Source organism: Salmo salar, chromosome 25 (assembly GCF_965601325.2).
Source record: "Salmo salar chromosome 25, fSalSal1, whole genome shotgun sequence".
NCBI lineage: Eukaryota > Metazoa > Chordata > Actinopteri > Salmoniformes > Salmonidae > Salmo > Salmo salar.
In genome coordinates, this window is record NC_138315.1 from 29635761 (window position 1) to 29652631 (window position 16871).

A 16871-nucleotide genomic window follows, 5' to 3' on the forward strand; every position below is an offset into this window, starting at 1 on the left:
TGACAATCATATTTCAACCCGCCAGGCGCGACACAAACCTCAGAAATAACGATATAATTCATGCCTTACCTTTGAAGAGCTTCTTCTGTTGGCACTCCAATATGTCCCATAAACATCACAAATTGTCCTTTTGTTCAATTAATTCCGTCGTTGTATCTCCAAAATGTCCATTCATTTGGCGCATTTGATTCAGAAAAACACCGGTTCCAACTCGCCCAGCATGACTACAAAATATCGAATAAGTTACCTGTAAACGTTGTCCAAACATTTCAAACAACTTTCCTAATCCAACTTTAGGTATTTTAAAACGTAAATAATCGATAAAATTTAAGAGGGGATAAACTGCGTTCAATAGCGGATAAAATGAAAATGGAGCGAGCTTCAGGTCACGCACCCCAACCAAAACAGTCCACTTAGCTATCCACCCAGAAAGGAAATGGCTACTTCTTAATTTCTCAAAAGAAAAACATCAACCAATGTCTAAAGACTGTTGACATCTAGTGGAAGCTATAGGAACTGCAAGCATATTTCTGTTAAAACGGGCTTGCCATAGAAAACCAATGGAAAACAGATTGACCTCAAAAACAAATCCCTGGATGGATTGTGCTCGGGGTTTCATCTGCCAAATCAGTTCTGTTATACTCACAGACATTATTCAAACAGTTTTTGAAACTTCAGAGTGTTTGCTATCCAAATCTACTAATAATATGCATATCCTAGCTTCTGGGCCTGAGTAGCAGGCAATTTACTTTGGGCACACGCATCCGGACGTGAAAATACCGCCCCCTATCCCAGAGAGGTTAAATGTAATACTGCAGTAGCTAGGCTACATTTGATAGACAGTAGTGTATTAACAGTACATTTGGTATAGACTGTAGCAGTGGTGCAGTAGTGTATTGGGTTAGAGTGGAGTAGCCCTGGGTACATTAACAGAATGAAAAGCTTGTAGGTGTAAAATGTGCTTGTCTCTCTGGCATGGAGCCCAGATCCTCATTGTAATTATCACAGGTAGAAAAGGTGGAGTGGAAGGGGGAGATGAAGAGGAGGGGTGGAAAGGATAGGAGGAAAGGAGTGGAGTGTGCCCTAAATGCCCAATTGTTGAGAGGAAAATAGCAAAGCACATGTACACCAAATGCTTCTTATGTTTTGCCAGAGCCAATCAAAACACCACCGGTTTATAGCAAAATCTGCACATACTCAGACAGACAGGATGACAGGTTGGGGACAGAGAGGGACAGAAAGGCAGGCAGGCATTCAGACAGGGGCAAAGCTAGCTATAAGCACACAGGGTTAGGGCTGGAATTTGGCATTAGTTAAATTATTCTCATATCAGTATCAAACCCTGGCTTAGCCTGTGTATGAAACACACAAACACAAATAGTCCTCACACGCACACAGCCAGAGGACTAGGGCTTTTCAAGCTGTACATTTTGGTTTCACCCTGGGTAAACTAATGCTAGTGTGAAACAAGGGTAAGCTAGCCCTAGGCTACTTTTAACCCAGGATAAGTTTAGCCCTGGACTAAAAATCATCCATTGTGAAAGGCTATTTTTGACTGTGAAAGTCACACACAACAGAACACATTCAGAGCAGAGGTCCTACAGCAGGTCCTGCCAGCGCTGCTGCAGAATACTTACCGTATGAGATGTTAGAAGGAGGTATTGTTATCATGTAGTATAATGTGTTTGACGCTAGCAGCAGTTTGTGTTCTCTATTAGAGAAGAGTCTACTGTAGGAGATTAATACATTGATGCTGCTTTGATCTTCCACTACAGACACAGTTAGCAGAAAAACATTTTTTTACAAGAGTGCTGATTATGCTGTGTGTGTTTGTTTGTTTGTGCTCAAATGATCTGCCTATAGGACCTTCTACCCGTATGTGTGTATTTACAGATGTAGGATCTTAATTTGAGCCAGTTTGCTACAGCAGGAGATTAATCCTGCAGCAACAAGTAATGGGAATTATCCATTAAATGGATTATAATTAATAGAGATTTTTGTAAGGGTTGATACATTTTTGGTAAGTGAAAACCAAGTCTGAAATTTCTAAGTGGAAATTACAAACTTCAGAAGCCTTTTTAAACCTCAACTACACTATACATTTAAAATGTTCTGTATTGCAGGAAAGTTCTCCTGCAACAGGGTAATCATACTGTGTATTGTATTTAAATGACTGGTGTGTGTGTGTGTGTTTTGTGTTTTCAGTGGAGTTTGAGCAGTTGGATCTGGCATCTTTGCAGTCAGTCAGGCAATTTGTCCAGAATATCAAGAGATGGGGCCTACCGCTGCACATCTTAGTCAACAATGGTGAGTGACACACAATCAACCAATCAACCTGCCGACCTATACGCTTGATATGAGACTTAAATTCTTAAATGAACTGTGTCTTAACTATTTGTGTTTGTGCACGCGTGCAGTGGCAGTCATGTTGGTCCCTGAGGGTCGTACAGAGGAGGGCTTTGAGCATCACTTCAGGGTCAACTACCTAGGTCACTTCCTGTTGGCCTTGCTGCTGTTAGACACATTAAAGCATTCTGGGAAACGCGGTTCCTGCTCACGTGTTGTCGCCCTTTCCTCGTCAGCTCATGGTGCTGGAGAGATACGACTAGACAGCCTGCTAAACAGGTACACACACACACTAGTGGGGCACGGGTGAGCTGTTTGTTCACCTGCACCCGCCCGCAATTACTAATAACCCATCTGCAACCGCCCGACTTTATGTGATAAAGTAAACATCTGAGGCCTGCACCCGTCCCTAACCCGCTAATATAGAAAATGCGCTGCAGGCAGAGAAGGTATAACGATTTTTTTGGACTATTGTTAGGGTTGAACTGGCTATTTGTATGCATAACTTATATAATATACTGGGGAAGCTATGCTAAGTACATAAACTACGGGTAAATCAACTGTTGAAGACAAGAAGAACTACAACTGGCAACAGGAAGTGCGTCACGACGCTGGGATCAGCCTGCACGCCGACGACAGGAGGAGCAAGTTTAAACCACGCTCCTCCTCCCTCGGGACAGGCCAGCATTGAGCGGGAACTATCTCTGTCAGAGTATAAAAGCGAGAATGTGACGCTCTCTACTCTGTTTACCCTGCGAGGTAAAACAGCGAGACCGTATATATACGAACCACACATATACCACACACGTGTTTGCATTAATTAAAGTACAGCTAAATCAGAAGTTACTATGTGCTGACTATTTTGTTCTAATACCAGAAACGAACTGTCGCAACATTAACACTATCTTTTTGCCTGATTGTAGATATGTTTCTGCTTATAATTTCTGATGTTTTGGTAGGCTATTCGTTAATCAACTTGTCTATTTAAAAAAAAAAAAAGTAACCTTTATTTAACAAGGCAAGTCAGTTAAGAACAAATTCTTATTTTCAATGACGGCCTAGGGACAGTGGGTTAACTGCCTCGTTCAGGGGCAGAACGACAGATTTTTACCTTATCAGCTCGAGGATTCGATCTGGCAACTTTTCGGTTACTAGTCCAACGCTCTAACATCTAAACTACCCGCCGCCCCGTCTATAATTAGATACATGCAGCTTCTCTTCACTCATTATGTTGCCCTAGAAGACTAAATAAACCCTTGGTCACCAGAATGTCATAAATTGATAGAATGAATGCTTCAGTCTAGTTGACATCGGTAAAGTTTTCTGTCATCCCTGCTTCTTTCGGGGCGCAAAGACATTTAGGGACCGGGAAGAAATCATCACAATCATCACACATAACATAGCCTGCTATCATCCTATTTTACCACTTCACCAAATGTATCCCAAACATGACTTTTCCGGCCCTCCCGTCTCTTTATTTTCCACTCCATTTTGCAGCTTTTCTCTTACTGAATTAAACTCCGACATTGTCCTTTTTGTTTCAGTGGATTGACATTAACTTTTTCTGCCCGTTCCCAAATGCATTTGGCGATTGGTGTGTAGGCTATTTGGCGTGCATACAGTTAGGCCCTAAAGCTTAGGCTTATGCACTAATACCAGATAGCCTAAAATAATGATAGAAAAACCTATAGATAAAATTGCACAATAATTATATATTTATAGAATTTTTAAAGTAGTGTTTTCTCTGTATTCAATCCAGCCACCCTTCATCCACATAATATTTCATGACCCTAAACCCACCCACCCGTGGGGACTACGGGTTATGAGTCAACCCACGCATCACATACACTCTCCTCTCCTAATTTCCTCCCACTCCAGACCTTTTTTCAACATCTTTCTCCCCCCTCTCTTTCTGTCTTTAGGCAGTGTTATTCGGCCCATGCGGCGTACTGCCAGAGTAAGCTGGAACTACTGTTATTTTCCTCCCACCTGCAACAGAGGCTGGATAGAGGAGGGTTTCCAGTGAGCTCATGTGCAGCGGACCCTGGGATGGTCGACACGTAACTCTACTGCCACCTCTTCCCCTCCGCCCACCTCGCACAGACAGCCAGGGTACACACACACACACACACACACACACACACACACACACACACACACACACAAACAGTGCTAATCGAGTATTGTCAATTCCACAGTAACAGAATGATGCTGAGACTCAGGTTTTTCACTTTATACATTTATGCCAAACAAAAACCAATGATTGTGAAATTAAATAAACCTACAACTCTATGCACAATGACTCCTTTTAACAATTTCCACTGAACATTTTATATAAACACATTTACTGTGCAAATGCACATTTACTGAACAGTGCAGATGCAACGTTTGGTAACATAATGACAGTTTGTGTGGTTTTGTGACGTCATTCTGTGACCAAACTTTGCATCTGCACTGTTCTTCATGTAAATGTGTTTTTGTAAACTGTTCTGTAGAATTGTTAAAAGTCATCATTGTGCATAGAGTTATATGGCTACCATTGAATTTCCCGTATCTGACTACTGTCAGAGTTTTCAGAATAAATCAGAACGATTTATTCAAGAAGTTAATTACAGAATAAGTATCTTAAAATGTGTCATGTAGCATTTCAGTACCATACTGACTTGTAAACTATATTTAGGCAGAGAGAGAGAGAGAAAGAGAGAGAGGTGAAGGGAAAGAGAGATGAAGAGGGAAAACTTGCCAAGCTTAAGAAAGATGAGAATGTTCAGAATCGCCATAAGATATGCATGAACCAATGTCCCATGACTCTGTCTTTTACAGTTGAGGCATTTAGCAGACACTCTTATCCAGAGTTACTTACAGTTGGGAGTGCATACATTTTGGTACTTTTTCATACTGGTCCTCCATGGGAATCGAACCCACAACCCTGGTGTTGCAAGCGCCATGCTCTACCAACACACACAGACACACACGCACGCACACATACACACACTCACACACACAGACACAAGCACAAAATTAAATGTTAAAACATTTGCTTGTTGCTAACTAAATAGTTGTTCATTTCATTGGGGTTATTTTTGATTGTGTTGCATATCTTAAAGCATTGGCCTGGAGGCCCTGTTAATGTCTGGAGGATGGGATGGAAGGAGACAGCCCTGTGTGTGTCTGGAGGATGGGATGGAAGGAGACAGCCCTGTGTGTGTCTGGAGGATGGGATGGAAGGAGACAGCCCTGTGTGTGTCTGGAGGATGGGATGGAAGGAGACAGCCCTGTGTGTGTCTGGAGGATGGGATGGAAGGAGACAGCCCTGTGTGTGCTGTGTGGGTGTTAGAGAGTGTAATCACTACAGGCAGTTGCCTAAGTAAATTACTTTTAGGGAGCCTCTGCCATGCAGCTACAAGTGCACCATTAATAACAGGCTCCTCAGCGCTATCACATTAATATCACACACACACACACACACACACACACACACACACACACACTCACTGTTTACCAGAGTCTCATGTAGAAATAGGTTGAAAAGTCATGTTGTTGTAGAAATACTGTAGGCTTTTGTTGTTAGGCTGTAGATCTAGCTGTATCTTTATGCCAGTGAAGCTCTGCTGGTTGTGAGTGTTTATATAACAGCCTCTGTGTGTGCGTGCCTGGGTGCGTGCATTATGTATAACAGTCTGACAGTTTGTGTTGTGCCCCCAGAGCCCGTCCCAGGGAGCGTCCACGGTCCTCTACACTGCTCTGTCTCCGTCTCTGGAGGGGGAGGGAGGAGCCTACTGGAGCAATGGGCGCACAGAGATGACATCACCAAACACCTACGACCCTCAGCTCCATCGCGGCCTCTGGGACTCCAGCTGCAGACAAGTTGGCCTGCAGGAACAGCACCAACCATGACCCCTGACCTTCAACCCCTGACCCCCAACATGGGACTGGATGGCTGAGACCCAACACTTAGTCTGTCTGACTGGCGTTGTCTTTGTTTTGACAATCTCCTCACCACCAGACTGTGATTGGACTGATGATGACCATGACTAGACTTTGATTGGTTAGTGAAGAGTTAAGTCCCTTCCCATGCTGTTCAAATGAATGTGCTAATGGAAATGAAGCAACCTTCTCCCTCTGGCACTGTGAACATACACACACACTATGTTAAGAGTATTCATAGTGCTGCTATGAGTGTCTGTAGCGCCACTATGAGTGTTAATAGTGACCTTATAAGTGTTCATAGCAACCTTATGACTGTTGGTTCACAGATCAGATCTTCCAGAACAGAAAGCACCTTCCCTCCATGGGAGAACTTAGTTTTGTCATAAACAAGTGTCATCAGTATGTGTGTGTGTGTACTTATCATCAGTGTGTGTGTGCGTATTATGATATTAGAAGCATCTGGTGTTCTGATCCATCTGTGAAGCATATACTGACCCCTGCCTGAGTGGAGGGTCCAGGACCAATGAACAAGCCAGCATGGTAACATCAGTAAATCACAGCCTGAAACTGATATTTTCAGTTCTTGTGAAAGCAAAGGCTATTTTGTGGAATTCTCACCAAAGCTGCTGGTTTCCTCTCCAGGGGGCAGAAATCATCTGAGAGAAGGTCTTTAGATTGTGTCCCGCCTCCTGGGCTCTGAGTCACACACACACCTGTTTCATGGTATTTCTCTTTTACTGTTAGAGCTGAGCGATGGTTTATCAATATGCACATATCACCTCTCTCAAGTCCAGTTGTTGTGTGTGTTTCTGTGCACAGTATGTGTATTTCTGTGTGCGCTGTTTGTGTGTTTCTTCCAGTCATTAGTTTGTATGCATCCATAAAAAGGCAGCACAACTGAAACCAGTACTGATATTTGTGGCAGAGGGAGAGAAAGACAGTGAGCAAAGGAAAAGGAGATTCTTCCTCTGTGGTGTTTCATCTTCTCTCTCTGCTGCTACCTCGTTTGGCCTTGCTCCCAGTGCATTCATTGTGGGAGGGAGATATCCCAGTGAAAATTCAGCAACATTAAGACAAAGACAAACAGTCACACACACAGAGGTGGACTGTGACCAAAAATGGGCCCTGTCATTTCTAACACACTGGCCATTTTGTTCCTTGAGGCCCTCATTATTAGCCAGATGATTATCATTTTGAGTAAAAACCTAAGTTAGACAGGCCCAGTTAGCTGGACCAGCCCATCTGGCAAGTCTGCCCCTGTGAACACACACACACACACTTTGCAACTATTTATCATGTTAGTTAACCCTTCACCTAAACTTAACCCTTTAACCTAACTCCTAACCTTAACCCCTAGCCTAGCTAATGTTAGCAACCTAGCCACCTAGCTAACATTAGCCACAACAAATTTGAATTGTCAACATATCATACGAATTGTAATTCGTAACATATCATACAAAAGGGATGATTGACATCCACAAATGAATACATACCATACGTAATATATCATATTCATCTGAGTGTCCTGGATTTTTGTTTACTATGTTACGTCCAAACCATACGCAATGTGATCTACAGTGCCTTGCAAAAGTATTCATCCCCCTTGGCGTTTTTCCTATTTTGTTGCATTATAACCTGTAATTTAAATAGATTTTTATTTGGATTTCATGTAATGGACATACACAAAATAGTCCAAATTGGTGAAGTGAAATGAAAAAAATAACTTGTTTCAAAAAAATATCATATAAAAACAGAAAAGTGGTGCAGCATATGTATTCACCCCCTTTGCTATGAAGCCCCTAAATAAGATCTGGTGCAACCAATTACCTTCAGTAGTCACATAATTAGTTAAATAAGTCCACCTGTGTGCAATCTAAGTGGCACATGATCTGTCACATGATCTCACTATATATACACCTGTTCTGAAAGGCCCCAGAGTCTGCAACACCACTAAGCAAGGGGCACCACAAAGCAAGCGGCACCATGAAGACCAAGGAGCTCTCCAAACAGGTCAGGGACAAAGTTGTGGAGAAGTACAGATCAGGGTTGGGTTATAAAATAATATCTGACATTTTGAACATCCCACGGAGCACCATTAAATCCATTATTAATAAATGGAAAGATTATGGCACCACAATAAACCTGCCAAGAGAGGGCCACTCACCAACACTCATGGACCATGCAAGGAGGGCATTAATCAGAGAGGCAACAAAGAGACCAAAGATAACCCTGAAGGAACTGCAAAGCTCCACAGTGGAGATTGGAGTATCTGTCCATAGAACCACTTTAAGCCGTACACTCCACAGAGCTGTTCTTTACGGAATAGTGGACAAAAAAAAGCCATGGCTTAAAGAAAAAAAGAAGCAAAAAAGGCATGTGGAAGACTCCCCAAACATATGGAAGAAGGTACTCTGGTCAGATGAGACTAAAATGTAGCTTTTTGGCCATCAAGGAAAACGCTATGTCTGGCGCAAACCCTACATCTCTCATCACCCTGCGAAAACCATCCCCACAATGAAGCGTGGTGGTAGCAGCATCATGTTGTGGGGATGTTTTTCATCAGCAGGGACTGGGAAACTGGTCAGAATTGAAAGAATGATGGATGTCGCTAAATACAGGGAAATCCTTGAGGGAAACCTGTCTCAGTCTTCCAGAGATTTGAGACTGGGACGGAGGTTCAACTTCCAGCAGGACAATGACCCTAAGCATACTGCTAAAGCAACACTCGAGTGGTTTAAGGGGAAACATTTAAATGTCTTGGAATGGCCTAGTCAAAGCCCAGACCTCAATCCAATTGAGAATCTGTGGTATGACTTAAAGATTGCTGTATACCAGCGGAACCCATCCAACTTGAAGGAGCTGCAGCAGTTTTGACTTGAAGAATGGGCAAAAATCCCAGTGGCTAGACGTGCCAAGCTTATAGAGACATACCCCAAGAGACTTGCAGCTGTAATGGGCAAACATCCCAGTGGCTAGATGTGCCAAGCTTATAGAGACATACCCCAAGAGACTTGCAGCTGTAATTGCTGCAAAATGTGACTTTTGGGGGGGTTTGGGGGGAATAGTGAATAGTTATGCACTCTCAAGTTTGCAGTTTTTTTTGTCTTATTTCTGGTTTGTTTCAAAAGAAAAATATTTTGCATCTTCAAAGTAGTACGCATGCTGTGTAAATCAAATGATACAACCCACCCCAAAATCTATTTTAATTCCAGGTTGTAAGGCAACAAAATAGGAAAAATGCCAAGGGGGGTGAATACTTTCGCAAGTAATTGTATCTACCACCAGTGCTCAGATTTTAATTTCTATAACACATACGCCCACAGAGACTAGTAAATCAGGACGGGGGATAACTACCGACTCTGTGTGTAACCTTCCTTTAGTTTAAGCTCTCATTCTGCTACTGAGCACAGGGTTCATGTCTTCCAGACATGAGGTGTGTGAGTGTGTTACTGTAGCTGTCAGACTGGATGCTGTTTGGGCTGGTTATTATGGGTAGGGTTTTGGTTTTAAAAACAGACCTTTACTGGCACATCCAGTTTTCAGAATAGAAAGTGTGTGTTTGAAGTAATTAGTAAATAAAGACACTATATAACCATCACCATGACGGGTTTGAATTCCAGCCTGTCGACATCCAGAGACTGCTACAGGAGAACAGACAAGATACAGATAATATTGATTTGCGATGTGCAAAGTATATTTTGCTGTGCTGTGCCCGAACTTCCTCAGATATAGAATTTGATTGTGAATTTCCATGTAGAGTTGAACTATAGTTAAATTGTGAACTGTCTTGTCTTGTTATTGTCATGTTTCTGTAAAAACCTTTGTTAGCTGTTTGAGCAATATGATGACATCTAGCGCTTATACCTCTGGAGGAGAAAGACTTCTGTTCACTATGAAGACTGTTATATGGAGACTATGGTTAGTTTCAATATGGAGGTCATTGTGTCAATATGAACAGTGTGCTTATGTTGTTGTGACGTTCTCCACCTCCTCCTTTTCTACCAGGCAAAGCCTCAATAAACATTATTGTGCCACTGAAATGACTGTGTCCACTAGGAGACACCAGTTAGACCTCACACTCAAACCCTTGTCATAGTTTTTTCTTATGTTGCACCTACCTCAACATTTCCATGAATAGTTTTATTTTGGTACTGAATGTATCCAGAGTATTGTCAGATTTCGTTATTGACAAATCAACAATGTAATGTTTGGATTCAGTCTTGTGTCAGGTGAACTGTTGCGTCCTCATCTTTGGTCTGATAATTTCCCCATAATCTCCAAAGTGTTCTCTTTCAATTGCTAACATGGTCATGCATGTTTTATAATTTACCCTTTCCATAGAGGCCAATTGTCATGAGTGTAGAGGGTTAATGGGTTTAAAATGGGTAACTATAGTGAGATCTCTTACTGTCATTAGCATATTGAGAGCTGTTAATAGCTATTCATCATAGTTAGTCTCCTAGTGGTTCTCATACCAGAGTATTGGCAGCAGTCATTACGCTGCCCTCAGACACACACACACAGTCATTACCTTTCCCCTCTGATTAACAACCATTTCCCCTCTGCCGTCAACAATACCCAATGCCACATTCAAAATCACTAGAGCCACTCCATCTCAATGACACAGACTGCTGGTGTGTGTTGGCAGCAGAGGGAAGAAGCTGAAAGTGGTAGAGGACATCTGTGACGCGAGCAGCCACACATTCAAGCTCACACGCACACACACTTACAATCCCGTTCCCTCCTGCTATGAGTCATCTCTCTCCCATATAAGCTGCTTCCTCCAAATGCTCCAATTAGACAACAACAAATATGTTCTAAAAGAATGACAGAATAAAATGGAAGAGAATAAGAAACAACTCAGTGTGGAGGAACAGCACACAGCAGGAGTCACATTTCTCATTATTAATTCAGTAACTGATCGTTTCATTAGCTGATTCATCCTATTGTATATGTCCCAGCAGAGCCAGTGGTGTAAAGCCTCCAACATATTGGATAGGCCAGATCTTCTCCTAGAAATACTAACAATACTGACTGACAAAACACAAATTACATTTCAAAAAGTAATTTCAGGTTTACAGCAGAGTGTGTGTGTGTGCTTGCGTGGAGGAACATTATCAGACATCGCTATTCCACCTTGGCAATGGGAGACAGAGTCTATTTAAGAGTCTCTCTCTCTCTCTCTCTCTCTCTCTCTCTCTCTCTCTCTCTCTCTCTCTCTCTCTCTCTCTCTCTCTCTCTCTCTCTCTCTCTCTCTCTCTCTCTCGTCATGTCTGAAGCATGACGGCCCCCGGGGCATATGGTTCCCTCTGCCCACTCATTCCTGCTGCGTCATACCGCCATCCTCTCTTTAAACCACTCCTCTCTCCATTTTCCCAATCTTCTCCACTCTGCATTCCTTCCACCCCCTCTTTCACCCGCACATCGTTATGTTCTCTCCATACTCACGCATGTGTGTGTGCCAGGCATCAACTGGGCTTTGGCACGTCTTGAAGACCTGCTGAAATGTCTCTTTCTGATCTGAGCTCTTAATAATAATCTTTCTCAATGGCACGCAGGTCCGCACACACACACACACGTACGTACACACCTGCCTGTTTAACAGTCTCACCCATAGCCACAGGAAGTAGGGGATCTGACGGTGCTGCAGCACCCCCTGAAAAATCTGAATAAATACAAAAAATATAAAAATAAGTAAGTGTTCTTTTCACAAAAGTAGTGCACCCACCCCCTGCAATGGTCTTACCAAGAGACAAGCACTTCAGAAGTGGCTTCGCTGAGGAGCCACTAAAACACATCAGTGGGCAAAACCACCCTCCTTACACAGGCATAAATACACACATGCACACACATCGCCCCTGTCTCCTTCGTTTCATCCATGACAGCATCAAGACACTCCATTTCAGATTGAATGGAGAGACAGTCCTCCTGAGAGGCGGGGGAGGAGAGAGGGAGGGAGGGGGGGGTCAGAGATACAGTATGTAATGGGTTTCGCTGTAGTGGAGTGGGGGGAGATGGGGTGGAGTGGGCGAAGATGGGGGTCCTCCATTAACACACATGTATGTGCGCACACACACCACTTTCCACTATCAGCCCCACTGCTGAAGGGCAATATACACGCCCACACAAGATTCATCAAATGTTTTTATCTTGGAAAATTGCTTGTTTGTGAACAGTCTATTAAAACAGAGTCTGTGGGGAGTCTTGACCTTCACATGTCTCGCTGCTTACCAGGCTTTCCTGTAGCCTATTTCAGGGATTCAGGGATGGCTGCACATGATGGTCGCTGTCCACAGTCCTCTGGTTCTGAAATGTCAGATCACAGGATTCTGATCCCGCTGTCTGTGGTGCTGAATCTCAGATTGCCATTGATAGTTGTTAGTTTCTTTACTTTAGCGCCTTTCCAAGGTGGCTTCCAGCGACATTTTGTTTTAATATTTTTTTTTTAATCCTTTCAAAATCATGTTTCAATACACATATTGCTATCACAGCCTCTGTTACAGATTCCTGCTGTTATTTCTCACTAGTGTAAAACTCAGTGAAAGCAGTAAAAGGGAGCCATATTGAAGCAGCCATTACTCCATAGTCTTCCTGGTAAGTCACTTTACATGTCTGCTAATTCTGCTGTAGTACTGAGGGAATCATCTCTCTAGACTGCACCCTATAAGATGAATGTATCACACACTCATGCATGAATGTCATAATATATAGTGCTATAGATGGTTTAAGCAGACAGCATCTATGGGTCATCATGACACTCCGTGTTATATCTGTCTCTACTGTCCCTCTGTTGTCACTGTGGATCAGTGGATCTGCTGCTGTCTGACACAGACACACACACAGGATATAACATAGGCTGTTTATGCCACGGGCCTCAGCTTTTTTTAGCCTGCTGGCTACGAGCTGCCACCCTGATGGATGTGAGCGCTGCCACCCTGATGGATGTGAGAGATGCCACCCTGATAGATGGGAGAGCTGTGTGTGTGTGTGTGTCCAGCCCCCTGTAGTGCAGTAATGAGTCAGATCTAGCAGACAGACAGACGGATGGATGGACGGACGGACGCACCCTGGGGAAGGAACGGTTTAGCAGAGGCTTCAGATAAGAACATTTAGTTTGTGTTTCAGGCTGTGTGTGTTTCAGGCTGGAAATAAACGTGTGTTTACTAGGACTCTGGCTAGACTGGAGGCTGGAATGACTCATCTGTTGAGAATGAGTGACTTAACGAGCTGTATGTTTTAAGAAGGACAGAATGAGAGGCGAGGACAGAGAAGAGAAGAAGAAAGGAAGAAGAGAGAAAGGAGAAGAGAGGAGAGTGTGTGTGTACGTGCATGCATGCGTGTGCATACATGAGTGCGTGTATCTGTATGCCTGTGATCTATGGACTTTGGGCTCTCATAGACAAACTGTAGGAATAAAAGGCCTGTCAGATATGAGGGAGAGTGTTGGCCTGCAGGCAACACAGAGCTGAAACACATCATACAGTACAGCAGGCTATTCACACCTTCAATTTGTGTGTGTGTGTGTTTGTGTTGGAGTTTGTGTGCGTGCATGTGTTATATGCATGCACAGCATCACAATAGGAAAGTTTTCTTCCTGCCTCAATGCCCACAAGACTGACTACTCACAGTGAAAAATACTAAGGGGCTGATCTGATAGGCTGGTTCCTCTCTAGGTTTCTTCCTAGGTTGTGGCCTTTCTAGGTAGTTTTTCCTAGCCACCGTGCTTCTACACCTGCATTGCTTGCTGTTTGGTGTTTTAGGCTGGGTTTCTGTACAGCACTTTGAGATATCAGCTGATGTAAGAAGGGCTATATAAATACATTTGATTTGATTTGATCTGGGGAGACCATGTAGAATGAGCACTAGTAGAGAGCTATAGGTGCCAGTTGATAAGATTCAGCCACCACAGGTCTGTCCAGCAAGAACAAGTCAGAAGTCAACAGAACAGGTTTATTGCACATATTGGGTTCAACACCAGTCTGGTCACGCGTGATACAAGTCAGTATTCGACGTCCATCCATGTCTGAGGATGTCAGGACATGACCTGGAAACCAGACACAAGGGGCAACAGTAGGTTTCTGTTTAAGCATCTCCCTCTAATTCTAAAGGTTGCAAGTTCAAATCCAGCGATAGAAAGTTATTTTTGAGATTTTTGTTTTAAGCCTATCCCGAACCTTAACCCTTAACTTAACGATCCAGAGTTAACGCCCAACCTTAATATGTCGGAGTTGAAGCCTAAACTTAACCCTAACCTTAAAAATTGGAAGTTAATGCCTAAACCTAAGCATAAACACTTAGAAATGTGACATTTGCAACAACTTCGAAATGTTACGTTTGAGAAACATGGATGAACGTCCAATTCTGACGTGAGACTGTGAGAGCTAGTTGTTCAACACACCACACTCCTCTTTAATGACGGCTCAAAGTTAAAGTGGTTCTATGGTGGACTAGAATAAATAACAATAATGCATATCTGGAATAGTATTTTAGGCTAGATATAATATACACATACTGCACACTGACATATGAATGATAGTATGTTATTACTGTATCCTGTATACACTATTCCTATCTAAACATTACCATGCAGGATACAGTAATAACATAATATCTAAACATTACCATGCACTAATGACCAGAAAGTATTACCACAATTGTAGGACTAGATACAATAAAGCATACAGGTGAATAATGCACACAACAGAGAAGGACCACTGATAAGCATAGGCCACATCTACACAAATGCAATGACGCAGGAAGTATCTGCTCTAGCAACTGAAACGTGACCATACTGTAAACAGGATCTGCGCATGTGCACAAGAACATGACCAACGTGGGATAGTAACTGCTCCACGAGAAAGGCAGGCTAAATGAGGCAAACGCTACATAAGGCTAAATACAGTACATGGTAGCATGAGGCTACACAGTGGTTGTATATGTCCATAAACATAATGATATGCATATCTAGACAATATGAACATAATATATAGGCTATCCTAAACAAGGCATGTGGTACACATCATTACAAGCTAGAATGACTGGCTAACATCTTGGCTAGCAGGCTAAATGTAGCATGACGCACATGGAAAACGAATAACTAAATAAACCTTATAGACATCATAAATACTCTACTGCCTTAGCAACACCCAACTAAAATCCCAATCATTTCTAACAGTACTTACAGTTAGATCCACGCACTAAGCACGGGTCAAATACAAAAATACAATAAACATGAGGAACAGTCCAGCAAGTCCATACTCTTCTGACTGTGATCTCACTCTGACAGCAGGAGCAGGGTTCAGTGAGATGCACAGGGAATAGTGAACTATCATTGGCTGATACAAGTGGGGTGACTTGGAGGTACCACTAGGGTGAAAATAAGGGGTGCAGCAGCATAGCTTGACGATGGTCTCAGGACTGGATACTTTGGTGGCTAAACCTTATCAACTGGCACCTATAGCTCTCTACTAGTGCCTGTTCTACATGGTCCTCACAAGTTTGCGGTGACCAGTAGACAGAAGATCGGTTGCATGCTATCCGGGAGTGGTCCAAGGTCCTCTACCACAGCACAGCTCTCATCTCAGACCTGATGCTACTCGAGACCTAGCAGGAGCTCAAAAAGATGGAGAAAAGGATGAAGCAGCTCATGGCTACACTAGTCAAACCACGCCCACAACCAGCTGAACCTCCAGTGTCACAGGCTCATACCAGCACACCACGGAGGGCGAGCTCAGTATCTACGATGAGAAGAAGATCACCACCATTTGTCACCAAAAGGGATGCCCATCCTGACCAAGTGGAGGCTGACCAGTCCCCTTTCTCATGCACCATCGTTCACTGCCAGCTGCTGTGGCTCATATTCAAGAGGATGCTGAAGATTTAACCCCTGCAGCCCCACATCACTCTCTCAAGCCTAAAGTTGATCATCAGCGCCTCCATCAGCATGAACCCTCGACAACGCCCTCACCGTTAGCATCAGAGTCGCCATCAGCCCCAGTCTTGGATCACAGTGGAGCTAGAGCCCTCTCCAGGGAAGGAGAAGTTACCAGAGCTCACCCTGAGAGAGCACCCTACTCCAGCCAACGTATCTGTCAGGAATCAAGGTAAGACCCAGATGCAGACACGTCGAGTTGACAATGGTTTAATATTCCAACAGGGGCAGGCAATAGACAGGTCAAGGCAGGCAAGGGTCAGGAAACCAGATGTGGGGCAACGGTACCGGACGGCAGGCAGGCTCAGGGTCAGGGTAGGCAGGGTCAACAATCCAGAGGTGGGGCAAAGGTACAGGTCGGCAGGCAGGCTCAGGATCAGGGTAGGCAGGGTCAACAATCCAGAGGTGGGGCAAAGGTATAGGTTGGCAGGCAGGCTCAGGATCAGGGGCAGGCAGAGTGGTCAGGCAGGCGGGCTCAGAGTCAGGACAGGCAAGGTTCAAAAACCAGGAGGCGAAGAAAAAGAAAGACTGGGAAAAGCAGGAGCTGAGAACAAAAATGTTGGTTGACCTGACAAACAAGACGAACTGGCAACGGACAAACAAAGAACACAGGTATAATTACACAGGGGATAATGGGGAAGATGGGTGACACCTGGAGGGGGGT

At 43.6% G+C, this 16871-nt stretch overlaps 1 protein-coding gene across 1 annotated transcript in view; it reads left to right on the plus strand.

Moving 5' to 3' along the window:
• LOC106586508 (polyprenol dehydrogenase) overlaps window positions 1-10360 on the plus strand; it is a 38235-nt gene extending 27875 nt beyond the window's left edge. The window contains exons 4-7 of the mRNA XM_014173893.3: window positions 2206-2307; window positions 2418-2625; window positions 4269-4458; window positions 6052-10360. Coding sequence (XP_014029368.1) covers window positions 2206-2307; window positions 2418-2625; window positions 4269-4410 — 452 coding nt within the window. The 3' untranslated portion in view covers window positions 4411-4458; window positions 6052-10360. The remainder of the gene's footprint in view (window positions 1-2205; window positions 2308-2417; window positions 2626-4268; window positions 4459-6051) is intronic.
• The last annotated feature ends 6511 nt before the right edge of the window (window positions 10361-16871 follow it).